General features: G+C 39.8%; 2 protein-coding genes across 3 annotated transcripts in view; one reads left to right on the top strand and one right to left on the bottom strand.

Annotated features, from left to right (window-relative positions):
* Positions 1-2,056: 2,056 nt before the first annotated feature.
* On the bottom strand, positions 2,057-20,223 carry LOC135075330 (SWI/SNF-related matrix-associated actin-dependent regulator of chromatin subfamily A containing DEAD/H box 1 homolog). The gene is made up of 15 exons (XM_063969747.1): positions 19,957-20,223; positions 18,583-18,779; positions 18,051-18,382; positions 17,646-17,814; positions 16,872-17,056; positions 14,662-14,855; positions 13,958-14,093; positions 10,859-10,994; positions 9,852-9,989; positions 9,111-9,350; positions 8,297-8,524; positions 7,102-7,313; positions 6,427-6,582; positions 3,136-3,266; positions 2,057-2,401 (listed from the first exon to the last, which is right to left on the bottom strand). The coding sequence occupies exons 1-15, from the start codon at positions 20,075-20,077 to the stop codon at positions 2,325-2,327; spliced, it is 2,652 nt and encodes an 883-aa protein (XP_063825817.1). The 5' UTR covers positions 20,078-20,223; the 3' UTR covers positions 2,057-2,324.
* Positions 20,224-20,692: 469 nt separating this feature from the next.
* LOC135075316 (palmitoyltransferase ZDHHC8) overlaps positions 20,693-20,953 on the top strand; it is a 43,377-nt gene continuing 43,116 nt past the window's right edge. For both annotated transcript variants that reach the window (XM_063969730.1, XM_063969731.1), the window contains exon 1: positions 20,693-20,858. In XM_063969730.1, the coding sequence (XP_063825800.1) occupies positions 20,767-20,858 (92 nt within the window). In that variant the 5' untranslated portion in view covers positions 20,693-20,766. The remainder of the gene's footprint in view (positions 20,859-20,953) is intronic.

Below are 20,953 nucleotides of genomic sequence, written 5' to 3'. Positions count from 1 at the left end.
TCTTTTTATTGCAGTATTTCGAGGCCTATAAAACTGTTTTATGTAAATACGACGTTTTATATGTGTAAAAGTTTAAAAAATTATGTATATAAGTACTAAATATTAAGTCTCACTATTGCTAACCATATTTTAAAGAGAGAAAATGAATTTATTAAATCGTTTATTTTTCCTGTAAATTAGTTTAACATTCATAAATATGTTACAAGATTCATCAGAAATCACTCTCGTGGCGAAGGCTTCCGTAAATTATTATATTCGTATCCACAGTAATTTCTTATTCTAACTAACCTACAGTAGTATTGTCTCGCTCAAATGTAAGGATTTGAGAAAGACGGCAATAATCGTCAAGGTAGTTGTCCTCGAAACTGATTAATCTAATTAAATGTATAATTTAAGCTGACTTCAATAAATGCAGGTTGGCGACACTATGTGTCATTGCGCACTATTATGCCATACTCAAGAAATGGTTCAGAAACTTTTTATTAATTTATCAACCTGGATGCATTTGTGCCAGCGTATTTGAGAAAACTGGAATCATTAGAAAATAGGGATACATCTATTTACACACTAATAAGTTATAATAATATCAAGGGTATACCTCTCGCAGTATAAGGGCAGGGATAGAATACAGTCAGGTCATTGGCATTTACTTATCCTGACAAGAGAGAGGCGAAAGTTTATACAGATGGATACACAGCTTATATTACATGTTTTTTTTCGTTTTCAACCAAATTATAGTAGCTACATCTATTTTTATGATAAGCTCCTTATTTTTTTTGGTCTTTCTATCGGACGAAACAAAAAGACGAAAGAAGAGTTTTCATAATGTACACACAACACTCTGTATGGATTTATTAATCTTTCAGAATTTATACGTACCAGTTCAATTTATTATCACTAAGTAAGTATACTGTTTTAACACAATCATCATCGATATACACTAACATCTAACGTAGCTTTTAAATATACATTTATATTTTACATTGACAATTTTATATCAATTCAGCAGTCAAGTTATAAAAATATCTTTTTATATTAACCGTCGGCAAGTAATATCATGAGGTTTGAAAATTAGCAATTCAATATGCAAAAAGCAGTTTTATACATAAGAGAGAAGAAACATATTGAATTTTATTTTCAGTCCTCTTACTACTTAATATTTTACAGCAATTCATAAAAGACCTAGTATTCAGTTAGTGTCTAAATGACAAATAAGGGTCATAGACTTATCTCCTTTCGCGAGCTGTCATCGCCTTTTGCACGCTGTCAACCACGAGGCGAGACGTTTACGTTACAGTGTGGATAAGTGTGCATTGCAGTATGGAGTTTCATACAAAGATTACTGACCGCCTTGAGTTGATACGGTTACGATCCCTTTCCGGGTTGATAAGTGTGCTGTGTCCTTAATATCGGACAATATCAGTCAAATTCTTGTGACATAATTTAACGACGGCAGCCCTTTTGTAACGTCATTTGACACATTGACATTGGCAGACATATTGTGCGTTATGTCAGTTGGTGTCATCATTTCTTGCAAAACTTACTGATACTAGGCTTATAATTATCATGAAATTTTAAACACCTAATTTGACATCAATTCAAAGTCAAAATTTAAAGTATCCAAATCATAGAATCGCACTACTGGAAATTCAAAAACAAAGAAGTATCTAGTTACATATTTTGCTGCGTATTTCTTATCACCAACATAGCAGCCCCACAAGATTTAGGCTTAGGAATCAGTCACTGTACTGCATTTACAATATACAATTATTATAAATACTAATTCGTCTAGAGGTTACCACAAAAGTTTGATCTTTTATCACTATTGGAGTATGTTTTTCGTGAGGTTTGTCAATTTGCAAGTGACAATATTATGTGCTAGGTCCGTATTGTTATCACTCAAAACGATTTAATTTCGAACATAGATTTTGTATGTCGTTTAAATATACAGACCATAGATATCAATTTATTAAAATTTTATTAAGCTATTTGATTAATTTCATTGTAAATATAAATAATTATTACTAACTTTACAACAAAATGGTATACCTAATAGCTTGTGTCATTTAAATAAAAAAATCGCAGAAACTGTTACAGTTTCAAGCCATCAAACACATTTAATTGTAACTTTACAAATCAACAAACCCATTTTGTACTAGCCGCGCACAATATCACCATTTTAACATCACTAGTTTGTTTTGTCACTCACTAGTCACACCCGGCGCTCACTAGTCGATCTCGTCGCTCACTAGTCACTTCCGTCGCGCACTAGTCGATCTCGTCGCGCACTACTTCTTGGTGACAGCGGGCTCTTTGGCCGGCAATCATTTGTTGGGCGTGGTCAGACCGAGCGCAGCTGATAGTAGGCGGACGACATTCTTTTGTTCGGCGGCGTCGTTTTCTGAAAAGATTAGGTTTGTATTACGTATAGTCACAGCTATAATTCGCCAAATGCCTCGTTACAATGTAAACACTCATAGTATTGAAATACTTCTTTGCAATACAAGTTTCAAATAAAAGCTAAGTTTTGGAAGGAAGCATTCACTCTAGAAACTAAAAGTAGCAACTGCCTTCAAAAACAAATAATAATCAAAGACTTAAAACTAAAAACTTAGAATGGTTCCGCACCACGTCTGATTCGAATTGTAATCCGAATCCGTCAATCAATTAGAGACACCGGATTACCCCAAAAAACGTTATCCGAAGTTTCGAATGTTGCCATCTCTCTCACGCAAAGCGAGATGCCAGCATAATTATGCGACGGTAACAGAACTACGTAAACAGCATTTCGGGGTAGCCCTGCGGATTCGGATCGGACGTAGTGCAAATCTAGCTTCCAACAACAATAGCTATAGTCTGGTCTGCGAGCACGTAGAATTTTGTCCAATGACACCAAGCTACCCATCCTTATCTACGTGCTCACATACCGGGCTTTAGTTATTACACTTCTACACTAAGTGTGGTTTTGTTCCCCAGTCGACGAAGCGAAGCACATGATGTCATGCCCTGCGTGCCCAAACAACTGCACGCGGGAAGTTAATGAAGGTTACTGACAACGCCATTCTTGTGGCGGAGTTTTGGGCTGACGCTGTGTAGGTTTGTTGTTGACACGACAAGAAGAACATGATGACTCACCGTCAGCACCAGTGACGTGTTTCTCCAGGTTGAGCTTCTCCTGGGCGACCTGGTAGATGCCCTCCTCGATGGTGCCAGCACTCAGCAGTCGGTAGATCGTCACCGGCCGCGTCTGCCCCATCCTGTGGCACCTGCAAGCGGAAAGGACCATTAAATTATAAATCAACAACTTGGAATCCTTTTGGAACGTAGGGCTCACTAAATGACGGGATTTTGCAAAATTCAACCCTTAAGGGAGTAAAAAGGGGTCCACCGCCAATCAAATATAAAAACACTTGCTTCACGGTAAACTCTTGCCGAGAAACCACTCAGCCGTCTTGTAGCGCGTCGCACTCGCACGGTCTTACAACTGTCGAAATTTGACGTTTCTTGGGCGAGATTGATAGTGAGTCGCTTTATCAACGGTGATGGGTTTAAAAAAACTTGGTTGGCTTGCTTTTTCTTTAATTTTTTTTATAAGATTTATAAGGAGCGAGATCAAGCGAGAAGCTCAAGACCGAAAGAGATGGAGGACTGTTGTGGACGCCCTCTGCCCCATCTAGGGGACATAGGACCATAAGTCAAGTAAGTCATAAGGATAGAATGAAGTATTCTTCAGTCTATCTCCTCCTCAAGTTGACCCCTCTTCTAAGTAACAACAACGCAACTATTCGTTCGTTCGTTTCTGCCAAGTGACGTCCACTGGTCCAGCAGCTGGACAAAGGTCTCTCCCAAAGATTTCCATAAAGACCGGTCCTGCGATGCCCGCGTCCAGGTACTTCTCACGACCTGCACCAGATCGTAGGTCCACCTAGTGGGGGGCCTGGCCACACTACGTCTTCTGGCCCGTGGTCGCTCCTCGAGAACTTTTCTGCCTCAGCTCTACGAGCTTTCCCTTTTATTTACTACGCTTTCCGAGTCAACTAACACCCACAACTCACCTATCCTCGGCCTGCTTGTCGTTGTACGGGTTGAAGTCGATGTCGTGGATGATGACGGTGTCGGCCGCCGTAAGGTTGATGCCGAGCCCGCCCGCTCGTGTGGATAGAAGGAACACGAAGATGTTTTGTCTCTTTCTCCTTTTATTGACTACCCTCTTTCTCCTTGTTGACTACCCTCTTTCTCCTTTTGTTGACTACTCTCTTTCTCCTTTTGTTGACTACCCTCTTTCTCAATTTATTGACTACCCTCTTTCTCAATTTATTGACTACCCTCTTTCTCAATTTATTGACTACCCTCTTTCTCCTTCTGTTGACTACCCTCTTTCTCAATTTATTGACTACCCTCTTTCTCAATTTATTGACTACCCTCTTTCTCAATTTATTGACTACCCTCTTTTTCAATTTATTGACTACCCTCTTTCTCCTTCTGTTGACTACCCTCTTTCTCAATTTATTGACTACCCTCTTTCTCAATTTATTGACTACCCTCTTTCTCAATTTATTGACTACCCTCTTTCTCAATTTATTGACTACCCTCTTTCTCAATTTATTGACTACCCTCTTTCTCCTTCTGTTGACTACCCTCTTTCTCAATTTATTGACTACCCTCTTTCTCAATTTATTGACTACCCTCTTTCTCCTTCTGTTGACTACCCTCTTTCTCAATTTATTGACTACCCTCTTTCTCAATTTATTGACTACCCTCTTTCTCCTTCTGTTGACTACCCTCTTTCTCAATTTATTGACTACCCTCTTTCTCCTTCTGTTGACTACCCTCTTTCTCAATTTATTGACTACCCTCTTTCTCAATTTATTGACTACCCTCTTTCTCAATTTATTGACTACCCTCTTTCTCCTTCTGTTGACTACCCTCTTTCTCCTTCTGTTGACTACCCTCTTTCTCAATTTATTGACTACCCTCTTTCTCAATTTATTGACTACCCTCTTTCTCAATTTATTGACTACCCTCTTTCTCCTTCTGTTGACTACCCTCTTTCTCAATTTATTGACTACCCTCTTTCTCAATTTATTGACTACCCTCTTTCTCAATTTATTGACTACCCTCTTTCTCCTTCTGTTGACTACCCTCTTTCTCAATTTATTGACTACCCTCTTTCTCCTTCTGTTGACTACCCTCTTTCTCTTTTTATTGACTACTCTCTTTCTCCTTCTGTTGACTACTCTCTTTCTCCTTATATTAACTACCCCCTTCTCCTTTTGTCGACTACCCTTTCTCCTTTTATCGACTACCCTCTTTCTCCTTTTGTTGACTACCCTCTTTCTCCTTTTATTGACTACCTCCTACTTCTTTTGTCGACTACCCTGAACCCTATTTCTCCTTTTATTGACTACTCCCTTTCTCCTTTTGTTGACTACCCTCTTTCTCAATTTATTGACTACCCTCTTTCTCAATTTATTGACTACCCTCTTTCTCCTTCTGTTGACTACCCTCTTTCTCAATTTATTGACTACCCTCTTTCTCAATTTATTGACTACCCTCTTTCTCAATTTATTGACTACCCTCTTTCTCAATTTATTGACTACCCTCTTTCTCCTTCTGTTGACTACCCTCTTTCTCAATTTATTGACTACCCTCTTTCTCAATTTATTGACTACCCTCTTTCTCCTTCTGTTGACTACCCTCTTTCTCAATTTATTGACTACCCTCTTTCTCAATTTATTGACTACCCTCTTTCTCCTTCTGTTGACTACCCTCTTTCTCTTTTTATTGACTACTCTCTTTCTCCTTCTGTTGACTACCCTCTTTCTCAATTTATTGACTACCCTCTTTCTCAATTTATTGACTACCCTCTTTCTCAATTTATTGACTACCCTCTTTCTCAATTTATTGACTACCCTCTTTCTCAATTTATTGACTACCCTCTTTCTCCTTCTGTTGACTACCCTCTTTCTCAATTTATTGACTACCCTCTTTCTCAATTTATTGACTACCCTCTTTCTCCTTCTGTTGACTACCCTCTTTCTCTTTTTATTGACTACTCTCTTTCTCCTTCTGTTGACTACTCTCTTTCTCCTTATATTAACTACCCCCTTCTCCTTTTGTCGACTACCCTTTCTCCTTTTATCGACTACCCTCTTTCTCCTTTTGTTGACTACCCTCTTTCTCCTTTTATTGACTACCTCCTACTTCTTTTGTCGACTACCCTGAACCCTCTTTCTTCTTCTGTTGATTACCCTCTTTCTCATTTTATTGACTACCCTCTTTCTCCTTTTGTTGACTACCCTCTTTCTCCTTTTATTGACTGCCCTCTTTCTCCTTTTATTGACTACCCCCTTCTCCTTTTGTCAACTACCCTCTTCTTTTGTTGACTACCCTTTTTCTAAGTCAACCAAGGAACACACAACTCACCTGTCCTCGGCCTGCTTGTCGTTGTACGGGTTAAAGTCGATGTCGTGGATGATGACGGTGTCAGCCGCTGTTAGGTTGATGCCGAGCCCGCCCGCTCGCGTGGATAGAAGGAACACGAAGATGTCTTCTGAGTTATACTGGTCTATTAGGTCTTGTCTGGAAGTAAATAAATGAGAAAAAGATGATATTTCATTTTTAAAAAACGCTTAACTCTTTATAGGGCTTCGTGGAATATATTATCATCATAAATTGAACATTATTCAATCGTAAAAGATAGTAAAGCATCCAGTTATCTGTGAACGCTTTGCAATGAATGGACGGAAAGTTGATATTATATTTCATATTATTCTGATTAAATTCGTTGCGGGTAGTAACTTATCCCCCGGGACTATTCAACCTTCACAGGCTTTCTGTCGAAGAACAGATAACCGCTTGGTTAAAATAGTTCTTAATTGGATTCTGCAAGTGATAACTTAGAATCGACGCAGCGTTACAGAAATCTTCTGCATCTCAAATGCGAGGCAGAACAACATTTGAAAATGTGTTATTATAGTGTAAAATTCTATCAATATCTACTTTTGAATAGTAATTTTTACATGAAGGTGCAACAACCATCCATTCTTACAAAACATTCACACTTATATTAAGTAGTAAGTACTATACATAGATGCTTACCGTTCCGTAACTGCCGTCTGTCCGTCCAGCCTAAGGTACCGGTGTCCCCGCGCCGCGAGGTAGGGCTCCAAGATGTCCAGCATCATGACGAACTGGCTGAATACCAGCACCCTATGACCGTTGGCTTTCAAGCGAGGCAGCATTTCATCAAGTTTCTCGAACTTGCCAGAGTCTAGAATTAGGTGTTCGGGGACGCCGAAGGTGCGTATACACTGGAAGGTTGAAAGGTTAAATGAGTTTTGTGTCAAATTAATAACCAAATGTTGAGGAACATATACAGGATGTTAGGTAAATGGGTATATGAGCCGACACTAGCCCATGTTAACATGGGCATATAAATGGTATGGTGAAGTGAGAAATTTGATATCATCATTTTATTTTTTTAAATTTTCATACAAAATAAATTTTATAAAATCCGATTTGTATGAAAATTAAAATAATTAATATTTTAATTAAACATATAAATGGTATGGTGAAGTCAGAAAACGAAGATATCAATTTTCTGACTTCACCATACCATTTATATGCCCATGTTAACATGGGCTAGTTTCGGCTCATATACCCATTTAAGTAACACCCTGTATACTTGAGACTAACAGTACAGTTAGGTAGGTGTCACATAGAGAAAGAGGAATCCAACTTGGTTAGGTCTTCGGGAATCTTTGTAAACATCCTCTCGCGAACAGCTCAGTTTTCTGTACAAGTGTCAGTTGCTGATTACATATGGAATAGAGGTGTGGTGCTTGCTTCACTATGTTGCCTCGTAGCTCGTACGAAAGAATAAGGTCAGTGGCAGTGGGCGAAACCCATAGCTCGCAGAATGGCTGTTGGGGAGAAAAGATTTCAAGAAACGCAGCAAAAGACGGACCCCCTGGACCAATAACTTGGTGAAGGTTGCGGTATACGCTTGGATGCTGGCATGAAAAGTTGTGGGAATCCTGGGGAGGCCTTGTCCAACAGTTGATCGTACTGGAAATACTTGGAGGAGATGGAGGATTAGAATTGCCTTTTCCTGTAAGGCCGATTGTTATGGAAATAATATGGAGAGGAGGTCTTTGTCCAGCAATGAACTTTCGGCTGAAAGTCACAGGAACTACACTAACCAGTACAACCAGATCGAAACGTCAGGCAAATACAGTACTACCTATCCGCGTATCGCGTTAAAACCCATTTAAATAAATTAAACTACACTGACCGCATGCTGTCGCGTGAGCTGATGTATCTGGAAGTCGGACAGACACAGCAGGTCTTCGTACGCGTACTGCTCGTTGGTCTCCTTGTAGCCGGAGTCTCGTGCTAGTCTTGCCGCTATAAGCCGCAGTTGTTCGGGCTTGTAGTGGTACCGCAGGAGCAGAGGGTGGTTGGCTAACTTCCGCATGTCCATCATCATGGACATACCGCTGTGTTCTGTGGTCGCGTGGATCTGTTGGTTTTGAAAGAATTTTGTTTCTATAAGAACAGCTATGGGAACTAATGCCGGCTCTAATCGAAACTTTACAGAAATTACAATGGCATAGTCCGGTCGCCGAGCACGTAGAATTTCGTCCAATGCGCGATAGCAATACAATTACGCGCGATCGATAAGGATGGGTAGCTTGGGGTCATTGGACGAAATTGTACGTGCTCGGCGACCGGGCTTTAGAAGATTTAACTGTAGTTTGCATTTACAGTTTGACATCCAACGGAACCCAGCCAATAAAAGCTGAGTATTTTCTGACACCGTCTTGGAACCCGCAACGAATTGAATCGGAAAAATATAGTAGTTCGAAATGGACTTCCCTCCATCATAAAGCGCGAGAAAAATAACAGGTAGTGTATGATTTTGAAGTGTAATGGCGCATTCACACATGCCGCATACTGGCAAGGCATTTTGAAAGCCGGCGGCATGTGTGGACACGCCATATGAAGTAAAGGTAAATTTTCGTCATCAGCGATTAGTTAAATAAATTAAATTAGTCTTGAGACACTACTCTTTCAATTCTTCTAAATAAATAAAAAGGCTGACTCACCGTCCCATCATTAGCCGAGAAGCCAGCGATCAGATCTTTGTACAAAGCCTCTTGTTTCCTCGACATAGGGCACAGTTCCGTGTGATTTGTCTTCTGAGGCAGGTCTTGTAAGACGTCCCTCTTTAACCTCCTAAGTACAAACGGCTTCATGATCCGTTTCGCTTGCGTTATTTGACTCTGTTCGAACGCTGGCACGTCATCCTCTTTGTTGCCTTCCGCTTTCTTTGTGGTTTTCGCTTTCTGTGAAGGAAAATACACCGTAAGAAAATAGTGGTAAGACGGTTTACCAAGTAGTTTTGACTCACGACCGAGACTTCATTATAAATGCGGCGCGAGTACCTTTGTATTGTTTCTTTCATTCATCCTGAAATGCTATGAGCGAGAACGATAGATAGAGCTAACATGTGCGAATGGGCTACTCGTTTCTACCGTATTTTATCCATCTATCTCTTTCACTCATAGCGAGATGCTGTGGCATGAATGACAGAGATAGAACTATTACTATAGCTATGATCAAAACTGCAAACAAATACTGTTATCAGGCAATACGAATACGGTTTCATCTTACGGAGTAGCCCTAAAAGTTAAGTTCGTTCGTTCGTTCGTTTCAGCCGAAAGACGTCCACTGCTGGACAAAGGCCTCCCCCAAGGATTTCCACAAGTTAAGTAACATTAAAGAATTATTACTTTATGTAGGGACAAAAAGAGAAATTCAAGGGTTGAATAGTAGATGGAACTCACCGAATTCTTCTGGAACAAGTTCTTAAGGTCCTGGGTCTTCCCGGAGAACATGTGTGGCATCACGAAGCAGAGAAGCGACATCAGCTCCAACAGATTGTTCTGAAGCGGCGTGCCCGTCAGCAGGAGGCGGTGTTTTGACTGGATAGATAGATAGATAGAAACTTTAGTCAAAAATTCAAAAAAATTCCCACCTGTACAATAGATGAACAGAAAACTTATTTTCGATGAGAACTCTGACCTGCGGAAATGGCCTTGTCCTCTCATCAACTAAAAAGATTTGATGATCTTCAAATGGATAGATGTTGAATGTTTCTTTTGATACAATATAAGGCTTCGCCAAATAGAACGCGTACTTACGCGTATTGTATTGGTAGAATGTAGAACCCGGCGTCAAAACGTCCTAACGCCGCGACAGATCACAGCGTATTTATGCACAATAAATTATTTGATTTATTTATTTACCGCTAAAGTCCGGTCGCCGAGCAGATAGAATTTCGTACAATGACCCCAAGCTACCTATCCTTATCGCTCGCGCGTAATTATACAGGGTGTTAGGTAAATGTAATCATTTTAATTTTTTTATTATCATACAAAATAAATTTTATAAAATCGGATTTGTTTGAAAAATAAAATAATTAAAATGAAGATATCAATTTTCTGACTTCACTATACCATTTATATGACCATGTTAACATAGGCCAGTATCGGCTCATATACCCATTTACGTAACACCCTGTATTGCTGTCGCGACTGTGCATCGGGCGGCCGCAGTGAGTGTGACTGGACTTTAGCGCCAGCGTTGTGTTTGACATGAAACTCTATATTTCAACAACACAATTCAGCGCTATAGCGCGACGTCAGGTTAGCACTCCATCTGGAGCGCGCTCGATACGCTCTCTACCTGGCGAAGCCTATAGGGTTACAAATTTTTACGACGCATCCTAGCCGAGCGGTAATCCACAATACACAATATCTTAGTTTATTTGCACCACATACTGAGTACTCACTTTGATCTTGAGCAGGTTATCGTACCGCAGCGTGGACATATTCTTGAGCATGTGAGCTTCGTCATACACCACGTAGTGCATCGGTGTTATGCGGAACATTTTGCGCTCTTCGGGGCAACTGCTCACCATCGTGTAGCTGTAAAAAATATAATAGTAAATCATCATCATCATTTCAGCCATAGGATGTCCCCTGTTGAATAAGCAACCCACAGTGATTTCAAGATTTTCGGTTGGACGGTTGGAAGCAGCCAGCGCTTTCGTAAAACCTTTGTAAGGTCATCTGTCCACCTTTTTTTAACGGGACTATTCCCACCTCTCGTTCCCACCACTGCAACTCCTGTGTAGCCAGGATCTACAGCTTGACCGCCACAAAAACCCAACCAATGAAGGTCAAGTTTGTCCCGGGGGAAAGTTAAACTGTCATTGGACCCGCAACGAAATTAATCAGAAGAACATAGGAGTTCGAAATTAAGCTTCGACTTCCCTCCATTGCAAAGCGGATGACAGGTAACAAACAAAGGTTTAACCCTTCATTCGACGGAATTTTTTTTTAGTTAAATTTATAAAACAGTTACTGATTTCGTTTCTTAGCCTGTCTAGGACCCCAGAAAAAATACCCAAAAAAATCTGACTATTTCAGTTTCCTGAAAAACCTATGTCCAGTATACTGGACGTTGCCAAGTTCATAAGAAAGTGACGCTCTCCCACCATGTCCAGTATACTTCCCGTTGTCGAAGAGACAGAAAAAAGAAACAAGTGGTTCCGTAATAAAATATTAATTATCATCATCATAATTTCAGCTTTATGACGTCCACTAATGAACATTGTCCTCCCCCAATGATTATCAGCTTGGCAAGTGGGCTAACAACCGGCCAATCTGATAGTCACTCTGTATCCTGCGCCTTCCTGCTACCTTTATGGGTTCATCTGTCCACCTTGTGAGTGGACCTCCTACGCAGCGGTTGTCGGCACGTTGCCTCCATACTAGAACCTTGCTGTAGCCATCAGCCATCAGTTCTGCGTGATGTGCGCCCTGCCCATTGCCACTTCAGCATGCCAATCCATAAGGCTATATCAGTGATTTTAGTTCTTTTACGGATCTTCTCATTAGATGTCGCACAGAAACACCAAGCACAGCCCTCTCCACGTCATGCTGTGATATAGAGAGGGCTTATTGTGAGAAGTAACCTTTCAGTAGGTACCATTATGTGATTACTGGGAACACACTTGGACCTGTTGCTGATTTCTTCTCCTGCACTTGGACCGCCATCAAGGTGGCGTTTTGTGCAAGCACTTCAGCACCAAGGGTCAATACGGAAGCTCTCTGGAAAGACTACAGCACTGCTCAAGCTTCAATCAAATCGAAAGCCTCCTCATAGTCCACGTACGCCAAGCGTTATGGCAAGTAATACTCTTTGGTCTTCTGTATAACCCTGCCGCAGTGTATGGATGTGGTTTATGGTTACAAAGACTTCTCGGACACCGGCATGTAATAACCCTCGCATAAAAACTTGTAGATATGGCTCGGAAGCGTGATGGGACTATAATTCTTCAGTAAGGTGTTATCCCCTTTCTTGAATAAAGGTACCACAACGCTTCTGGTCCATGCCTCTGGCATTATTCCCTCGAGTAAGACAAAGTTAAAGATTTAGCTGTCTATATTCATGTGCTCTATGCAAGAACTGATGGAAAAGCAGGGTGAGAAGAACAATTTTCTCATAAAAACCAGTATCTATATGAAAAGGAGTAGTGTTAGGCGGCACCAATGCTACTAAGGCTTGTTTTTTAGAGTTGATACTCTGAAAAACGGTACATAGTGAGGCAGAAAACATTTTATGTGTCGATCCCTAAAATATTATTATCAAAACCCACAAAAGTTAATTTTCTAACAATTTGGCAACGGGAAGAATACTGGACATAGTATTTAGCAGTTACTTTACTAGTATTTCGACGACGGGAAGTATACTGGACATGCAAGTTATGGGTGTCGTAAAACGAAAACAAAACTCTGTATGACAGTAAATACATTGTAAGTAGCTTCGCAGGTATCCTATCTATAGTTTTTAATAATATTACAAGAGTATTAAGCCGTAAAATAATGAATAAAATGCAATTTACCGAGAGCCCGCACAGCGGGCCCTTCCTCCCCGTCATATTATTGAAGATTGCTCGCGTCTCATCGATATTGGTGCCTTGCTAATTTTTGACAGCATAGTTAGATAGTTCAGGGAGCAAATAAACACATTGAGTTCAAGATATACGGTCAATTTTTTTACGGAGATTTATTTTCGTTCAATGGGAAGTATATCGCACGTCGTCGAATTAAGGGTTAAAACCTTTAAGAAAAGATTATGCACCACGGACAATAAATATCAATTGGGGGCCTATCTTATGAGCAATTAGCAATTACCTGCCAATAATATTTTTTGGCAGGTAGGTAGGTCCACCTTGTAGGTAGACGTCCTACACACTATGCTTGCTTGATGCCCCCGCGCATGCGTCCAGGTCGTAATCTACTTGTTTACATTCGTTCCAAAGGCCTCCCCTAAGGATTTCCACAACGATCAGTCTTGCACCCGCATCCAGGCACCTCCCGCGACCTTCACCAGATCGTCGGTCCACCTAAAGTACGGTCAACTAGCAGCGATACAAAAGGTCGATACGATTGTCGAGTTGACAATCTATTCTGTCTCTTCCCATCTTGTGTATTTGTCGTAATGTCTCGTTCTCCCGCCAAAATATGTCAAAGTCAGACGGGTTCACCCATGACATTGGGTTTGTTTACATTTGGTATCGCTTCTCGTTGGCCGTACTTTAGTGGGGGACCTGCCCGCACTACGTCTTTCGGCCCGTGGTCGCCACTCGAGAACTTTTCTGCCCCAGCGGTCATCAGCTCTACGAGCTATGTGCCCCGCCCACTGCCGCTTGATTTTGGCAATTCTGCGAGCTATGTCGGTCACTTTGGTTCTCGTGCGGTTTTCTTCATTTCTGATTCGATCACGCAGGGAATCTCCGAGCATAGCACGCTTCATCGCCCTTTGGGTGACTTTGAGCTTTCTTATCTTATTTAAAAATGAAAAGCCAACAGATCTCACTTACGTGGTCAAAACGACGTCATAGTTGTCCAGTCCCCTCGCGTATTCGATCCTAAGCTGCCTCCGCTCCTCCGGCGGCCCGTAGTACTTGCTGACTCTTAGCGAGGGACACCAACGGGACAATTCACCGCTCCAGTTATCTGCAAGATAGAATTGATAATATTAATCGTGTATTTTTTAAACAACTGTCCTATAGGTCGTCTGGAAGAGATCACTTCATAGCGCATCAAGACCACCTATGTAGAGCCGTCCCTTTTGTGTATGTCTTGTTTTTTTGTTTTGTGTGGTGCACAATAAAGTGCTATCTATTTGTAGAGTGAGTTTTTAAAGCATGCGTGGTTAGATTATTATTTAAAGGAGTTGAGTTATATTACATTACATATTAAAAATATTATCCTAAGTAAGAGTCAAACTCGTTTTAATATTGGTAAAAGAACGCACCAAACTAACTTTTGCCTGCAGATTAGCCTAGTTTTTTGGGTCTCAAACTATCTCTGTACCAAATTTAATTTAAATGGTTCAGTGTTTTAAAGTTTTAATGTAAATAGATACTATACAGACGGAGTTACTTTCACACTTATTATATTACAGCACTGGCCCGTTTATTGCCCATTTATAAGCGTATTTTAGGATTATTTGCAGAAAATACATGAATTTTATATCAGTATGGTATGGTTATTGTTTTATATTGCCTCATAAATCACTTACCTAACGTAGAAGCGGGTACCACAACCAAATGCGTGCCCCTAGCCTGCCCGGTCTCCTTCAAGTGTGCGAGGAAGGCTATCACTTGCACAGTCTTCCCCAGCCCCATCTCGTCAGCCAGGATTCCGGAGACTCCCTGCTTGTGTAAGACAGCCAGCCAGTTCAGACCGACTAGCTGGTACGGGGCGAGTTTGAGGCTGGAACGAGAGTAGTATTTTAATTAATAGACATTAGAATTGGGCTAATATTATGTATTGAGAGACCATTTGTTAAAAAGGCTTTTACAAATAGGCATTTAAAGAATCCTTTCTCAAATATTTCAATAGATTTCTTGACTGCAGGGTGGATAAAAATCACGATTTTTTTATTTTAATCAAAAAAATCAGATTTTTTGAAAAAAATCACGATTTTTTTGATTAATTTGATTTTTTTGATTTTTATTAGGTTCTGCGATCATTTCTTTAGTATTTCTTACGGAATACATTTTTATTTACGTAGAATTGATGTATGGAGCAGGCAACACCGCCAAAAAAAATTAATTATGTGGTTATCTGAAAAATCGCAAATGTGATTGTATGGAAAAATTAAATTTTTCAGATTCTCCATACAAAACGACAATTTCATACATTAACACCTAATATTAACATTGTTTTCGAACATTACAGTTGATTAATATTAACTCCCAGCCTTTCATTAATTCCATTTTCGGTCATTGATTTAAATCAATGACTTTTATTAAAAAAATCATATAATAAAAATCGTGATTTAAATCAACTTGATTTAAATCATGCAACCCTGCTTGACTGTATTTTTAGGTTGGTATTAATCTATTATTTACCATAAAAATTTCACTTGCATTACACTTTCTAACAGGAAACGCACTTTTTGTGTGCCTCAGCTGATAGCATCATCATCATCTCGCACACTCACTGCGGGCGCCCGTCGCACAGTCGCGACAGCAATATAATTACGCGCGAGCGATAAGGATGGGTAGCTTGGGGTCATTGGACAAAATTCTACGTGCTCACGGACCAGGGATACGATTCTCATGCAATCGAATTTTTTCCGTAGGTATACTAACTCCTGTTACGGTCCGTTGCGACGTTTTTAAAAACGCTGTAACTTCCGTATGATTAATTTTATCTTTACTTAGTGAAATTTGATGACAAAACCCATTTATTTTTATAATTTAATAATAATGTTGTAAAATTAATACACAGTATCACAAAACATAAAGTTTTAAAGGTTCAATTTTAAATATTTCATTACGTGTACTGAATGTTTCGGAACACGTTAAAATGGTTATGTCATTAATGCCAATGTCATAGTTGAAAAAAATATAACAAATAATTTATTTTTCTTCATACGAGTTTTATTAGAGGCTATTTCATATTCTACAATCTATTTTATAAAAAAAATATCCTTACAATGTACAAAATTTCTTGGTTTTATTTCACAGTTCATAGGATTATGAATTGGAGTACTTTGACAGGTAAATTCGTGTACGAATTTCAAGTTCGACTGGTACTTAGCACTCGTAGCGTTCTAGTGGTTTTCGATCGAACTTTTTCGATTGTGAACTTCTAAGATTGCACAAACGGTGTAAATAGACGAAAAAACCGAACAATACCCTTCGAATTATTTTTCGAATGTGAACTTTTTTCGATTGCATGAGAATCGTATCCCTGGCTTTAGCTGTACCACAAGCCTACACCACCACCTGAGAATCAAACCCAAAGAGACTTGAGACTTGCCACTGGACTATATGGACGTGTAGGAATGGAAGCAGCGACGCCCTTTTTTATTCAACCTCATAAAGATAGCAGGAAGGCGCACCTCTCGTTCCCACCACTGCAACTCCTGTTTAGCCAGGATCCAGCTTGACCGCCACAAAAACCCAACCAATGAAGTCAAGTTTGTCCCGGGGGAAAGTTAAACTGTCATTGGACCCGCAACGAAATTAACCAGAAGAACATTGGAAGAGTTACTGACGACCTGATAAAGGTAGCAGGAAGGCGCTGGATGCAGGCCTCTACCAACCGTGCGATGTGGAAGTCATTGGGGGAGGCCCATGTTCAGCAGTGGATGTCCTGTGGCTGAAATGATGATGATGATGATGATCCAGTGCCAAAGCAGGTTAGACTCAGGGACTTATCGGGACGGCAGGGGACTAAAATGTGCGCAGGTTGTCACGTCAGAACAAAATGTCTCACCTGGGGGCCAGTATGCCGGGCTGCTTCAGGCGGCCGGCGCCTGCCGCCACGGCCGACTCCAACTGTTGCGCGAGCCCTACGCACTTCTTCATCAACCGCTGGATATTGTTCCTTGTGGTTAGCAGTTCTTGCGTAGAGTTTAGCAGCTCTGTACTTAGCATTTTGTTGTTGTTGAACTTTTCTACCTGTGAATGAATGATAATTGATTCTTTACCACACTAGTACACGATGGATCGCATGCTACAGTTGCGGATTTGACTACCGCTGGGCGCAAATAAAGTCGGAATGGAAGTCGGATCCACAAGAACATACGTCGTAACGTCAAACCCTGTATGCGGGCTAATAAGCAACATAAACAGTGTTTCGATAACACATTTTAGATACGCCAGGGGTTTTATGAGCGATCAGTTTCATGCAAAGAATCAGCATACTCTGCATTACCAGAAAGGAACATGCTGATCAAATTTCATAACAGACGTTACGTATTTAAGCGCCCGCGCATAGTAGATTACTAATCACCACGTGTTCGTTTTTGTTATGGTGCCGGCGGCTGAGTGATTAGATTTATCAAAAAATTTATTAGAAAAACATGGTCAAAACACATAAAAAAGTAAAGCATTTTGTAAACTAAATTATGTAAAACAGAGGACTGGCTAGACTTCGCAGTTTCAATTTGCAAATAAAATAGTATTGTTTTATACATGCAGGATAAATCAGATTGTCTGTAAACAGCTAACAGTCTGTATATTAATAAGTTGGAAAAGAGTTACTTACCATATCCAACCAACCCTTGAATGGTCTCTGTGATATGATGGCTTCAGCTTTCTTCTGCGAGCAACCACTGAGCAGTGATAACTCATTCATATTGCTAGTGTTGAGGAAGTCAAACACTTTCTTCTTGTCGCCCACTAGATCGTCGGTTATTTCGTTGTCAGAGTCGTCACTGAAAGAGAAGGCAATATGGTTTAATTTCAGTTTGCTGATTTTAGGCCTCTTATTTATTGCGTAGCTACAATGACGAATAGCATAAAGCGCTACATTGCCGCTTCGTCGACAGTTTCAGTTTTGTATGTAAGCTGCATGCATGCACAAAGCATACTGATGCCTCAGAGGTCAATAAGGCCTTATCATAACTAAGTTAGAGTAGAGTTAAACCTTAAAAAGTAATTTGAAAACTACCTGTCATAGACCCTGTCGTCCTTTCCTTTTCTGACACCATAATCCTCATCCTCACTGCCACTGCTGCCCCTTCTCACCCTTACACTCTTAGCGACATATGGTTTCCGAGCCACCATACCCCCATTTCCACTTTGAGTCGAAGGACCCCCACTTGTGACTCGGATAATTCCCATATTTCCGTTAGCAGGGCGTGAAATGTTTGAAACACTCGGTCTGCTTGCAGCGAAGAAGGATGAGGTACTCTTGTCATCGCTTTCAGGATCGACTTTAAGTAGATCATCCCTGGAACGTTCCTCGTTCCAACCATGTTTTACGAGTGTATTCTTTACAAGCTGAAAAAAATATTAATTTAAATAATGTCTTTTTATTTTAATTCTAGCTTAACATAATTTAAAAAAAAGTGGTTTAGAATTCAGTTGTCTTTTTAAGGTTTAATTGGCCTATTTATGGAAATGGACTTCTTCAGTGTAAGACTTCAAATTAATTGAGGAAGACTGTTAGTACTGTTACTCCTTAAACACGAAAAACTTACTACTGGTGGGAGATCAGGGAACATTTCCAGCATGTTTCTAAATCGCCTCTCTTTGACAGCAGTAGTAAGTTCCATGACGGCTGGCTTCTTTACTGGAGTTGGTGCATCGTCGGAATCGGAATCCTGGATCCTGATACGCTTGTAAACCACAGGAGGGTTTCTCACAACGTTGGGAGCTGGCATTCTGATGTGTTGCTCTAAAAAGTTGCTTTTTTTTTAATAAATATTGAAAGTGCTACCATTAGGCCGCTTTCCGATTTGTCGGCGAGGCAGCGGCATGTCATCTACACGCTCGGCATATGCGGTATCAAAAGCTTACCGAGCGCTTGTATTTCAATAGAGCGTTCTTGATTGGCGCGGCACAGACTCAATCAGGAACGCTCCATTGAAATACACATAAAGGCTCTGAAATACAAATACGCTTGGTAAGCTTCATAGAGTATATTTTAGTAAGCTGCTGATGTCGTGCTGTTGCCGCACCGGCAAGTCAGAAAACGGCCTTATAGGAGAGCAGCAGGCAACAACTAGCTCGGCCTAGCCCTACAATTCTGACAACTATTTTAACAAGACTAATAACAATTGTAAAAATACCTAAAACTGTGTGTTTAAAATAAATCTTTTTTATTTTTATTTACGTATCTTTGGCAATAAAGGGAGCATCTTCAATCATGTAATGTGTGTGTCAAGCTATATTATACTAAAATAATATTTCAATAAGTAAATTGAGTTGATTGACACCACTAATCAATCAATTGGCACAATTTTTATGAGCTCTCAAAACATTATTCCCTCACATTCTTTGCTAATAGGAACTGTGATCAATACAACTGTTTATTGATTTTTACCAATTCAAGTCTAGAAAAATACCATAATTTTGGGTCTGTAAGATTGCACAGAAAAATGGTTTTAGGCTCAAACCAAGCTAGCTTTATGTGGTATTTTAGTTGCTAATTTGACTTCAAGTTTTTTCTATACATATTTGCTATAGAGGGTTCATATATTATGGGATATACATGCAACTATACCGACTGGTTTTTATGTAAAAATCCATATATGTAGGGCATACTATAAGTTTTGGTGAGAAAATATTGGGGCAAACATTGGAAAAAAAACTTTTTTCTATAGCAAAATATAAAATACTGTAAAGGCTGTGTAGTGCTGCTGTAGCTTATTCGAAGTTCATAATTTAAAACTCTAAACATTAAGCGGCGTGAGAAATGAAAAGAATTAATGAACATAATACCACACGAAAAAACCACATGAACACAAAAAATTGCCTTGGTCATTTTATAGGGTCTGAACCCCTCGTGGTGCAAGAGTTCGTCAACAGAACGTATGATAATTAAATGCAGTGAGTATAATCATGGTACTTACGGGAATTCGAAGACGATGCCACAACTCTTACGGAATCGCTAGACCCCGTCTCATTCGGCTTTCTTTGAAACCTATACTGCCTCAAATAACTTATCATACTAGGGCTATTACCGTCCGACATCTTGGCAAAGAAACTATGAATATGTTAAGAGTTGATATCCAAGACAATTAGAGAAAGTTCTTTGATAATTATTGGAAAAGTTTTACGTGAAAAAATACCACTCTACGAGAGCAATGCGCGAGAAGTCAACACCACGGCCATTTTTATCCGCGACACTGCATGTAGTGTTGTGGAACCAATGAAATGCAGTAACAAAAATGACAGCAAGAGAATCCACCAATGAGCGTAAAGTATAATAAATTTTAGCCAATCAACACGAGGGTACCCCTTCATTGACAAATTAAAATTTCAAATCATGGGCAAAAAAAATCAAAATAGAGAAGTGGCCAATAGACTTTCCGGTTCTAATTGAATTGCATATTAGATAACTCGATTTTAAAATATTATAAATCCCAACCCAATACAAGAATTGGATTACAAGTTAAATGTAAAGGTGCAAACCGTGCAAAGCATTTTAACGGTGTCTCGGTAGAGAGAAAGAAACTTTATTTCGTAAAATTATTTTTACAAGTTTTAGCTCTCGATTGAGCTAATCGAGCTAATATTTTCCGGTTTTTTTATGGAAGACTCTATTATTCAATGCTGCCACAATACAGAAAATATCTGTCAGATTAATAGGTGCGGCCATGTTGATCTGTAGCGAATAAAATTGAGTTAATTTGCTTTTAGGGAATAAAAATTGACACAATATGCCCAAATGCGACCTCAAAACGAGATACATCCCCGCGACATTCGCCTGGACGTTACTGTTGGGCACAACATCTTTGTTTTTTTATTTTCCGTGAGTATACATAGTCGTTGATTGGGTACAAATTCTCATTTTTGGTTTGACAACTTTCACGGAAGATTGTAGGCTTGTTTCTATTAATATCTTGG

Source organism: Ostrinia nubilalis, chromosome 10 (genome assembly GCF_963855985.1).
Source record: "Ostrinia nubilalis chromosome 10, ilOstNubi1.1, whole genome shotgun sequence".
NCBI lineage: Eukaryota > Metazoa > Arthropoda > Insecta > Lepidoptera > Crambidae > Ostrinia > Ostrinia nubilalis.
The sequence above is the reverse complement of the archived record's forward strand: the minus strand, read 5'-3'. Positions and strand labels throughout refer to the sequence as shown.